At 32.8% G+C, this 11,987-nt stretch overlaps 1 protein-coding gene and 1 pseudogene across 1 annotated transcript; both read right to left on the reverse strand.

Annotated features, from left to right (window-relative positions):
• Nucleotides 1-9,403: 9,403 nt before the first annotated feature.
• On the reverse strand, nucleotides 9,404-10,282 carry LOC145961801 (uncharacterized; annotated as a pseudogene).
• A 158-nt stretch (nucleotides 10,283-10,440) lies between these two features.
• On the reverse strand, nucleotides 10,441-11,781 carry LOC145961803 (uncharacterized protein F54H12.2-like). The gene is made up of 2 exons (XM_083082265.1): nucleotides 10,884-11,781; nucleotides 10,441-10,703 (listed from the first exon to the last, which is right to left on the reverse strand). Exons 1-2 carry the CDS (start codon nucleotides 11,779-11,781, stop codon nucleotides 10,441-10,443), a joined length of 1,161 nt encoding a protein of 386 aa, XP_082938391.1.
• Between the last annotated feature and the right edge of the window lie 206 nt (nucleotides 11,782-11,987).

An 11,987-nucleotide genomic window follows, 5' to 3' on the forward strand; every position in this document is an offset into this window, starting at 1 on the left:
AAAATTTTATTCTTACAAATATTTTTTGTTACTTACGTATAATATAACATACGAAGAAAAGTATAGATATACCATTCAAATACCATTTCGAATTCTCTTCTTAAATATTTTGACAGTGTTTTAATTGCTATCATTTCTCGTTTTGTATTTTTTTCTTTTTTCTATAACAAACTATTAACCTTTTAATATAAACGATTACCTTCGCGATGACAACCGCTCTATACTCTGAATATAAATTCATAATAAGAGAAAATCGAGACAATCAATCAGCATCACGGAAAAGCGGCAACAATACTTGCGAAAATCGATTTAACATGCCTTTTTTAATAGTGGACTAGCTCGCAGCGCGCGCTAACGCGCGCGCATTCCATGAACATTCTTAAGAATTTAACTGATTTACTCTGTCAAAAAATATTAATTAATTTCAATTAATTTTAAAGTATTATAATATATTATTTACAACATATTATTATTTTAAAATTCAATTAACAAATTAATATTTCTTTAAATTTTGACACTTATCAACTGATTAAAACGTTAATTTATTAAATTAAGTTTTAAAATATTAACATGTTATAAAATTAAAATAATGTTTTAATTAATAATATTTTAAAAAATAAGTAAAATTGTATGAAGCAATGAGAGGAGAAACATATCTAATCGTTTATTATTAGTCCAGTTTATTATTTGTCCAGAAAGTCATTGCGATTTTTGTTGTTTAAAATTTGGCGCTTTTTTTACGTTGTCTTTCTTTTGTATCTATGTTATATCAATTTAAAAGCGCAAACTTCGCTCTACATTTTAATAAAAATAACTGTGTTTTGATATTAGTTTGCATTTTATTTAAACTATGAAATTAAGAATAAAAAAGTAGCAAATTCCAGCGATTTTTTTATATGAATTCAAAATGAGTCGTAAAGCAGCTGAAGACTCGCAATATTAACGATGCATTTGGTCTAGGAACCGCTAATGAACGTACAATGCAATGGTGGTTTCCGTACATTTTAGTGAAGATGAGAGCCTTGAAGTTGAAAAGTTCTGGACGACTGCGATTATTGACGACGACCACTTGAAGGTGTTAGTTGAAACAGAGTCACGCACATCGATTCAAGAACTAGCGGAAAAACGTGGCGTAAGCAAGTCAGCTGTTTCTGATTACCTGGAACGAATTGGAAAAACAAAAAAGCTCGACAAATGAATGCCGCATCAATTGAGCGAAAATCAAAAGAATCGTCACTTTGAAGTGTGTTCTGCATTGATTTTGCGCAAACAAAATAATCCGTTTCTTGATCGCATTGTAACGTGCGATAAAAAATGGATCTTGTACGATAATCGTCGACGTTTTGCACAATAGTTAGACCATGATGGAGCGCCAAAACACTCTCCGAAACCAAAATTGTATTAAAAGAAGATTATGGTGACTATTTGGTAGTCGTCAGCCGAGATAATCCACTACAGCTTTTTAAATTCGGGCAGAATTATCACGGCAGAGAGGTACTGTCAAGAAATTGGCAAAATGCATCAGGAACTGACACGTTTGCGTTCGGTATTGGTCAGCAGAAAAATTCCAATTGTTATACACGACAATGCTCGACTACACGCCGCACAACCGACGCTGAATTAATCAATTGAGCTATGAAGCTCCATGAAACTCTGTCTCACCCATCATATTCGCCGGTCTTCTCACCAACTGACTATCACTTCTTTAAACATTTCGACAATTTCTTGCAGGGGAAAACTTTTAACAATAAAGCTACTGTCAAAAACGCCTTCGAAGAGTTTGTCGCTTCTAGAAATCTGAATTTTATGCTACAGGAATAAATAAATATTGTTTCTCGTTGGCAAAAATATTTAAATTTCAATAGTTCTCTTTTCAATTAATAAAGTTCACTTGCTAAAATATGCGTATTTGAACTTGAAGATTAAAAACCACAATAACTTTCTGGACAACCTATATCTTCAATGTACATCAACTTATACAAAGAATAATATTCAAATATATATATTTTATAATCAGCAAATTGAAAAACAAATTACAAATTAAAATAAAAAACAAATCATAAATTAAAATATAAAATTGTAAATTAAATAATTATATTAAGGTATAGGTATAAGTATTATATTAAGGTTTTCACTTTTATCGATCAAAATTTAAAAAATTTATATATATATATATATATATATATATATATATATATACTATATGTATATACAGGGTGAGTCAAAAGTATGTTTTAAAAATTTGTGAGCGTGTTCCTGGATAAAAAGGAAGAACAAATGTTCATATGAACATATGGTCGCAAATGCTTTGTTGTCGAGATAAAAAACAAAAAAAAAACAAAAAAAAACAAACAACAATAACAAAATTGTAAACGTTCAAATAAAGCATTATTTGATACTGCTGATTTATGTCCATTATCTCGACAACAAAGCATTTGCGATCATATGTTCATATGAACATTTGTTCTTCCTTTTTATCCAGGAACACGCTCACAAATTTTTAAAACATACCTTTGACTAACCCTGTATAATGCGGTATTCGCTTCCAATATACTGCTTTACTTCGTAATGAGCATTTATAAATAAAACATTAATATATAATTAATATGTTAATTTAATAGAATCATTTAATTATAAATTTGGAAATACAATATTTTTATGTACAATTATACAACAGAAATAAACATTATATAAAACGTTTTCTTTAATTTTCAGAGAAGCAGATATTATCTACAATAACTCTGTAGATTCTGTTGCGACTAAAATCAAAGTTGCCCGCTTCATGGCCCATAAAATAATACAGGAATGTTCTTATTCTGAAAATCCACTTTGTTCGTTATCCTCTTTGTTAAATGAGGCTATTGTCGCATTTCTTGGATTTTATGTCATCAATCAGGTTATTTTAAGCATTCTTTATCGCAAAACTTGCTCACTAGCAAATAATATGATACATATATGTATATATATGTATCATATTGTTTGCAAGTATGATACATATATATACATATATGTATCATATTATTTGCTAGTGAGCAAGGTTTGAGTTATACATAAAGATATATGTACATATATATTGCAGAAGCTCTTTATAATTTTAGCTTTATCATAGCGTATAATTTTTTTTTATGAATCAGAATAGTGAGAGAATACACAGTAAAAAATTTTGTGTTAAATTTAACATATTTCATATGTCCCAATTTATCCACTCTAATTTTAATGTTAATTTAACAGAAGGCAAATATGTAAATAAATAACACAAATAATATGTGAAAAATTAACACAAAAATGTAACACTTAAACGTTATCTGGAAGTAAAGTTCATGTTAAATTAACATATTTACAGTGTTAAATTTAATTAAAAGAAAATGTTATTCTTACATTTTTAAAAGTAGTTATTTAAAGATTTTGATAAAATTAAAATGTTAAATTTATATAATCCGTGTGTTAAGAATTCTACATTTTAACGTAAAAAAAATGTTAACGTTACATTTTTAAAATGTTAATTGATATATTATTAGTATTATCGTTGCAGTGATACTATATATTACTTATTGTTAAGAAATAATACTAATATTAAATATTGTCAAGAAATAACACATTTTTCTGCACAAATTATTTTATTCAATGTTACAAAGGTACATTACATTACGGAGAAAAGTATCAAATTCATTAACTCGTATATCCATTAATTTACAATCTGCAAGACATAGTTCTTATTTAATAAAATAATATTAACCGCCACACATGTACTTTATCTTCACTATATAACTTCACTGAAAGAATATTACTCGCTTCACCTCTTACGCTTATAAACACACAATAAAATGGCTTCAACACATATAAAACATACGAATAGATGCATAAATGCTTGTTGTCGTATCACTCCTTGCCGCACAGTAATCGTGTCCGCACTTGCGCGTGGCAACCAAAAAAATAAAAGACAGTGATATCTCTTTATGATAAATAACACAAGAGACATGTCGATTTAATAGATGGAAACTGTTATAGAGAGAAAAGTAACACAACTTATCTGTTCATTTTAACATATAACATATTTCATCAAAAATTCGTGCATTTACATATTAATTGTGTTGTTTTGACTCTTAGAAACGGTTAATATTAACTCAACGCAGGAAAGTCAAAATAACGGAATGACAATATGTTACATTAACATAAGAGTATGTTAAAAATTTAACACAAAAATTTTTACACGAGAAAATTTCAACAGAAATACAAAATGTTTTTTACCGTGTAGTGTTTCTTTTATTTGTTAAAGTCACTATGTTACATTTGACCAACATTTTTAAATTATAAAATTTATTAAAATATATAAAAGAAATTATCATTCAGATTGCATAAATTATTATGTATAAAGTTATTATAAAGTTAAGCATATATATACATGGAAATTGTGTAATAAGATAATTTTGCTATATGAAGTTAGAAATATTTAATTTAAAAGTTATATTATGTAACCATTTATATTATTATTAATATTATTTTTGAATTATTTATTCTATATTTTGAGAGAGAAAGAGAGAGAGAGAAAGAGATAATAAATTTTTTTGACGTATACGTAGGAAGTAGCAGCCCTAATATATATTGCTACTGTGTATTAAACCCAATATTAACTAAGTAAATACATTAAAATTATTTTTTATAGGCTCTGCCAAATACCCGGATGACAGACTTGTTTGTGGTACAATTTCAGCAGGAATCCCTTCATTTTGATACTGAATATAATACATCACTTTATAATACATCATTCAACAGTTCTTTTGAACATCCCCGTTACATTAAAGGTATGATAATATAAATAAAAATTGATTATGATAAATTTTTGAATATAAATGCTTAAATGATAAACAGAATAGCTGATAAAAACTTTAATTTTATATAAAATAGCCTCATTATATATACATGCACACATATACACATACATGAATGAAGTTGTTATATATAAAATATATTATACAGGGTGTCCCAATTTTAAAGTTTACAGTGCTATATCTCGCAAACCAATGATGTTAGAGAAAAATGTTTCAGACAAAAGTTGTTTAACTCGAAGGGGTACATAAGATGATGTCATTGGTTGGACCTTGGATAATTATTTAAAGGTATAAGGGTTTTGATTATCTTACCTTAATACTTTTATACACAAAATAATATGAAGATTCAATTAGTGTAAAGAAAATACATAATTGTTTCTAAGAAAAATGTAATTTGCAATTAACAATTACATATTTAAAAAAAAAAACAACTATTTTTTCTTTACACCAATTAATTCCTCACGTTATTTTGTGCATAAAAGTGTTAAGGTAAGATAATAAAAAAATGAATATTTTATTAGATATTTTATGGTTTATGTAAAATTAAGAAATTATTTCAAGCCTTGTAATTTGAAAAGTATTCAATGAAAAAATACTTTATTATAGTATTTTAGAAAGCTCTCGAGATAAGCTGTAAGAGTAAGTAATAAAAAGTAAGGAGTTCTGTTTAAAAAATTAAATGTAACCTTCATGTGACCTTCAAATAATTACCTAAGGTCAAATCAGTGGCATCATCTTCTCCTACTCTTTATCTCTGTCTCCCTTCGAGTAAAACAACTTTTGTCTGAAACATTTTTCTCTAAAATCATTGGTTTGCGAGATATAGTACTGTAAACTTTAAAATGGGACACTGTATACATATATAGGGTGTTCTGTAATAATTGCTTCAATTCTCGTGTACAGGTAAAGCGGGTAAAATTGAGTAGAAAAGTCCTGTATTGTTTTGCTATCTTCGCAATAATTAATGAGATATTAATTTGAAAAGATCGGCCAATTTGCGTGAATAGAAGCGAAGAAAGGCGTCCTACTGTAACCTGATACTTAGCGCTCGGCAAAGCGGTTAGTAGGGCTTTTTCCAAAACATGATGACAGCACGCGGCGCTTCAACGTTACGTTTGGAGCACTCCACCCATCGTTTCGTGTATCTGGTATTAGTTTATAATAGAATGGCTCTCGTCGCCGCGCGCTTGTGCTCGCACGCATTGGCCGATATTTTAAATTAATATCTAATTAATTATTGCGAAGATCGTAAAATGATAGAAGAAGGTAACATAACGCAAACATGTTTCTTTAAATATAAAATTTTGTTTGGATTACATTATATAATATAAAGAGTATTTTATTGTAAATTATTACAATGTAAACAAACCTCATACATAATGTTTTTAATATTAGTTTATAATATCAGTTTAAGAGAGAGAGAGAGAAAAGTATTAAAATTGTCAAACTTTAACTTGTTATATCTCTTCTAAACCAATACCGTCTCTCATTTATTTTTTTACGCGAAATTACTCAGGACAACTTTTTCTATAACATATCCAAACGATAAAGTTGGTGATGTGTAACCTCTTATGCACTTTTACCATAATTATTTATTATTATTTACTATAACTATTATCTTATTTATATTCTTATGTAAATTATATAATTATAGTATCCAATGTATTGCGTACGATACAACACATGATTACTGAAGAGATATTTTGAGAGAGTATTCGTATATATGTAAAGGACAAGTAAGTAATATACTATATTACTATAATTACTATTAATAATTAGAAATTTGACTCAAATAAATAAATCAAAATTAAATCAAAATTGGCATAAAAGCCACAGCGCGGTAGTTGGGGCGCAGGAAAAGAAACACTTCCTTCTTATTGATTGTTGTGTATTTCAAATCTAAAAACTACACAACATTTTTTGTTATTCCCCTGCGCCCCAATTACCGCGTTATAGCTCTTATGCCAATTTTGATTTAATTTTTATAATTACTATTTATATTTAAATTTAATTTATTTTATTTTTATTTAAACTTACATCGTTTCTTTCGTATTTTATTATCCTTATACATACTTTATTATTACCACTCACAATTCTTTTTACCTTCAATGTCAAATATTCAAGATATACTTTCAATTTATACATACTCTTATCTTTTAAAAGTTTGGCCATTCCTAGTTAAATTATAATTTAAACTATAGCATCAAATATTTATATAAAAACTATAAATCATATGATTAATTATGTAATTAATTATATATTTAATTAAATTAAATATAAAATATAATTAATGTAAGATTTGATTGTGGTAATTATACATACATATATACAGGGTGTTCGGAAATTCAATCGACAAATTTTCAGAGATTGTCGGGGGCACCATAAGAATCATTTTTTTGCAAATGAACCTGGGATCGGAAACGTGTCATTACATCGCTACGGTATACGGAGTGTTCGAAAGAATCGAGACCTCGAAATATCACAAAAAATAGAAGATTTACAAAAAATTGTTTCAAATAAAAGTTGTAGAGTGTAAAAAGGCCTATTTACTGGCGCCATGTGTTCGACCTTGGATGGCGTCGCCAAGGTCACGACAAGGCCACCTTGAATTTTTGAAGGGCTACAAGAATATGCAATAAAAAGTGAAGGGTACCATTTCAAAAATTCAAGGTGGCCTTGTCGTAACCTTGGCGACGCCATCCAAGGTCAAACACATGACGCCAGTAAATAGACCTTTTTACACCCTACAACTTTTGTTTGAAACAATTTTTTGTAAAACTTCTATTTTTTGTGATATTTCGAGGTCCCGACTCTTTCGAACACTCCGTATGCCGTAGGGATGTAATGACACGTTTCCGACCCCAGGTTCATTTGCAAAAAAATGATTCTTATGGTGCCCCCGACAATCTCTGAAAATTTGGCGATTGAATTTCCGAACACCCTGTATACACACACACACACACACACACACACACACACACACACACACACACACACACATATGTATATATATATAATTTTTTTTTTAATGCCTTTCGTTGACACATCAATAAATGCACAACTTTTATAACTTTAGCGAGCCAACTTCCGACTATTTGGGTGAAGTTATGAAGAACCTTTCGTCCATTCAAATACCTGGAAACAATTTATTTGTTACAAGGCGGCTAATTAATTTTCGGACAAAACAAAAATATTGTTCCGTATCGAAAATAGTACGAGATTATAATTATTCTGCTAAACAGATAAAAGGGTCGATACAAAATTTAAATAAGTCGGCGGATGATTACATACCTACATCGTATACTACGCAGAATTGTATCACAATTTTATTAATACTTTAAATGACAGTTTATTGTACTTTTTAGTGTTTTTTGGAATGACTTTACATTTTAAAGAGGATGGCTGGATAATATTTAATATACAACAAACTGGTAAGTTTGCAATAAATTTATTACATTTTATAGTGTTTATTATACATGCACATTAGTAGATATGGGCCACTATGGTGCGTCAAAACAAACCCCCACCACTCGACCCCTGGCGCCGTGGGCGTGGCCAGGTGAAGTGGAGGGAGGCGTTCTGATTGGTGGAAACAATACCCCACCTCCCGAAGTCTCGATTTTGATTGGCTTGCACCATAGTGGCCCAGAGCTGCGATTGGTCGACGCCGGCTGTGTCGCCGATTTATCAAATTTTTATTTCCCTACCTCCACGGTACTAGACTCGAAGAAGCAATCCTCCTCCCACTCCAGCTCTGGCCCACCTGTATAGGGTTCCGAGTCAAATTCCCGTTACCTAGCCCTTAGTCGCTACGTCTTGGCAGAACAAACCCCTCACCTACCGACTTTCGGGGGTAGCCGGTATATGTCTCGAGGAAACAATCCTTACCTCCCCACTCCGTCTCGGGGCCCACTATGGAATATCGAAACAAGCCCCTCCGCTCGAACGGTTCATGACGCGCTTTATTGGAAAAGACAAAGTCTCGGCACGAGACAATAATTATAATTAAACTACATTGCACTACAGAGGTAAAAAGATGATGAACATGCAGATGATCGAACGCGAGGTGAGATGTTATAAAAAGGAAGAAGGGAAAAGCTAAAAGTATTAAACACGAATTAAGATAAAAAATTTTCACATTTATTAATATACCCGCATACAATTCGTAGTACTTCGCAAAAATATTTTTTATATCTTCTTACAATTAAACACGCTATTAATTAACATTATATTTTTCATGTTTCTTTTCGCGAAGAAAAATTTTATGAAATAATTCTACGATTAAATGATCGTTATATTCGCAATTTTCGGAAAAAAGACTAAGAAATCCATCGAGATCGTAACCGCTGCACATGTAATATAAAAATACACAACTGTAGAGTCCGCAGGTTTGAGAGAAAAGCCCTTGTAGTTGTTCGGTATTCCATCGATAAATGTTGGAATTTCGTCGGAGACGTAGGAAAAAACACGGATACAAGGGCGGTATTCCGTAGCTATCGAAGTATGTCCCTGTACCGTCTTCATCGAGGAAGAAAGCGATCCAGTGTTCTCCAGGGCGATTATGATTGTCTGTATTAGCGACGATGGCCGTCGACCTCGTCCACACCATCGGCAATCTGTCGGCAGGATAGACTCCCACATGTTTGACATCTAGCTGACGCAATGCTTGCAGAATTTCACGAGAGTCCATTTGTTTGCAGCGAAGACGAGCGAACAAGCGGTATTATTTGAATAATTTCTTTTGGTGGCTTGTTTTCGGTTTGTATAGCTAACCGATTTTCAGTGTCTGTTTGCGTGGGGCGGTTAATACCCGCACGTTCGATTTTTTGCAGATTTTTCTTCTCTATTTTATTATTTGTGCTTTAATATTTTCATTTTCATCGTCGTCGTCGTCGTCGTCGTCGCTTACAATCAAAATTTCGGGAGAACTGCAAGTCGTTTGAGTAATGCTGTCTCCGTCGCTGCTGAAATTATTTTGCGCAACAATCCAGCTTTTTAATTTGTAAGCGTTGCGTAATGCGCAATGAAAGATTCCAAATTTTCGAAATCCGTGATGTCCGCACTCTTCTTCTACCGTCAGATTTTTGAATGTCGGTGAGATGCCTTCCAAATTATATATATTTCTAGAAAGTATTTCTAGAAAGATTCCTCAAATAACTCGCTTTCTCGTTTCCTCTAACATAAATGTGACGCACGCATCTTGTAATTTGCCGCAGTTGCGATGTAAAATATTTCGGATTAGTTTCGCCATCGAACCATTCAATGCCGTGATGATTTCGCGTGAGCCAGTTGTTTTCTTGTCTTACTTTTTCAGGTAATTCGGAAAACGAATGCGGCGGTATCATAATCCAATGATCGACGATTGGAGCGTCAATCGCTACAACAGCAACCTCCTTAGGGATAAACTTTTTCTTCGCATCGCGGAAACCTTGAATATCGACGATTATATCCATCTTACGAAAAACTTATGTGATTCGACGCGAGACTTTATACGAAACGACGACGCCGAGCGTGTCTCCAACGAAACTGAATATTTTTCGAAACGTTGCGCACTGATGTCGGAGTTTTGAGCGAAGTAGAGGGGGAACAATTTTAAGCGTCTATAAAAAATTTACCCCGAAAAATCGACGATGACCTGACGAGACGAGTCGATTTCTATGACATTATCGAATTCGGCATAGATAATACAATTAATCGTCTCAGAAAGTGCTCTTACGAATCGCACTTCTAATCGTAAACTACCATGTTTGACGAGATTCCAATGTCCAGCGCAATTAGCGGATAGATCGGGAGTAAGATCAAAAGCGAATAAAGTATATCCTTTGAAATAATCGTCTCTGCTTATAGAATTTCCTTCGTTCAAAAAATGAATACCTGTTCCCGAGAAAAGCGTTTGATAGGCTTCGATGTAAAGCGGTTCCTCCGCGGAGAAAGCTGGTTGCAAAGGTCTACTGGGAATTTGCGTGCCATCGACGTACAGCGAAAAGAAATTTATTCCGTAGTTCTTGAAATTAAACGGATTTAATTTTCTGTCGCCGTTAAACGCTTTAATACTAACGAAACCGACTATTACTCGCTTCGGTAATTGACCGAGTATTACATTATCTAACGATTCACCCATAACACCGCTATGAATCGTGAATGTTTTAACCTCGACTCTCGTGAGCGGATACTTGGCTGTAACTTTACTCATCATTCTAGCATGCGCGAGAAACAAACCCGAGCTTATTTTTGCCCTTCTAACGAACAAGGTAGCATCGAGAATGTGAATTTTCGATGTTCCGCTACTTTCCATGAGGCAGAACGAATCTTTCGAACGAACGAATCTCAACCGTACTTCTACACCGTTAATTAAAAATTTGTCTTGATTGAAAACGTCGCAATGGAGATGTCCTACGAGATCTAACGCCTTTCCTCCGGAAATGTAACGAGCGCGTCTCGCGAGAGCGGGATTGCCGGGATTTGATTCCAACAGATCGTCCATGTGTCCAGGTGCATCCATGTCCCATAGACATGAAGTTAGATGGAAAGCTTTTGCGGGTGAAGAATAATTTAACAACGCCTCTATGTACGCTCGGTACGCGTAAGCGTTGTTTGGAGGCGACACGAGCTTTTGATTGAAATACACGTCGATTTGATTGAAGATAGAATGAAGCAAATGATTTATAGGGCCTACGGCTATTCTTTCGGCGCTTGTTCCTGAAGCCTGTCTCGCGGAATCGGCGTTTGTTTCTACACGTAGACGAAGACTCAGCATGGTGTGCGTGAGATCTAAATATTCTTCTCCGTGTCCGGGGATGACGAATTCTATCGGCGAGTCGTCCGAGAGAGAGGTCACGGGTTTGTAATGAATCCATTGCGAATTTTCGATGCTAGTTTGCGTAGGTGGTAGACAGAAGAGATCTAGTTCGCTCTTTAAACACTCGCTCGAATGCGTGTGAAGAAAAGACATATTTCTTTATCGCAAATTGCTCGCTATCGTCCGTCGCTCGCCACCGTCGTTAAATTAGAATGCTCCGAATATAACCGCTTAAGAAAATATATCGGATACGGTACGTTTTTTACCGATTTTACGTCGTTTCGCAGACGTCTTAAGTCTTTTTTTCACAACCGTACAACTTTTCTTCTTTTTATTTCTCTGTGCTTTTGTACTCGTTC

This window comes from Camponotus vicinus, unplaced genomic scaffold (genome assembly GCF_025532165.1).
Source record: "Camponotus vicinus isolate PSW18456_S1 unplaced genomic scaffold, iyCamVici1.0 SCAF_11, whole genome shotgun sequence".
NCBI classification, from domain to species: Eukaryota; Metazoa; Arthropoda; class Insecta; order Hymenoptera; family Formicidae; genus Camponotus; species Camponotus vicinus.

Bases quoted from the DNA above. Each gene is read 5' to 3' on its own strand.
- LOC145961803 (XM_083082265.1), bottom strand. From the start codon at position 11,781: ATGTCTTTTCTTCACACGCATTCGAGCGAGTGTTTAAAGAGCGAACTA. The intron at 10,704-10,883 runs GTATTAAAGCGT...TCTCGGGAACAG, and splicing joins AGTAATAGTCGGTTTCGTTA to GTATTCATTTTTTGAACGAA.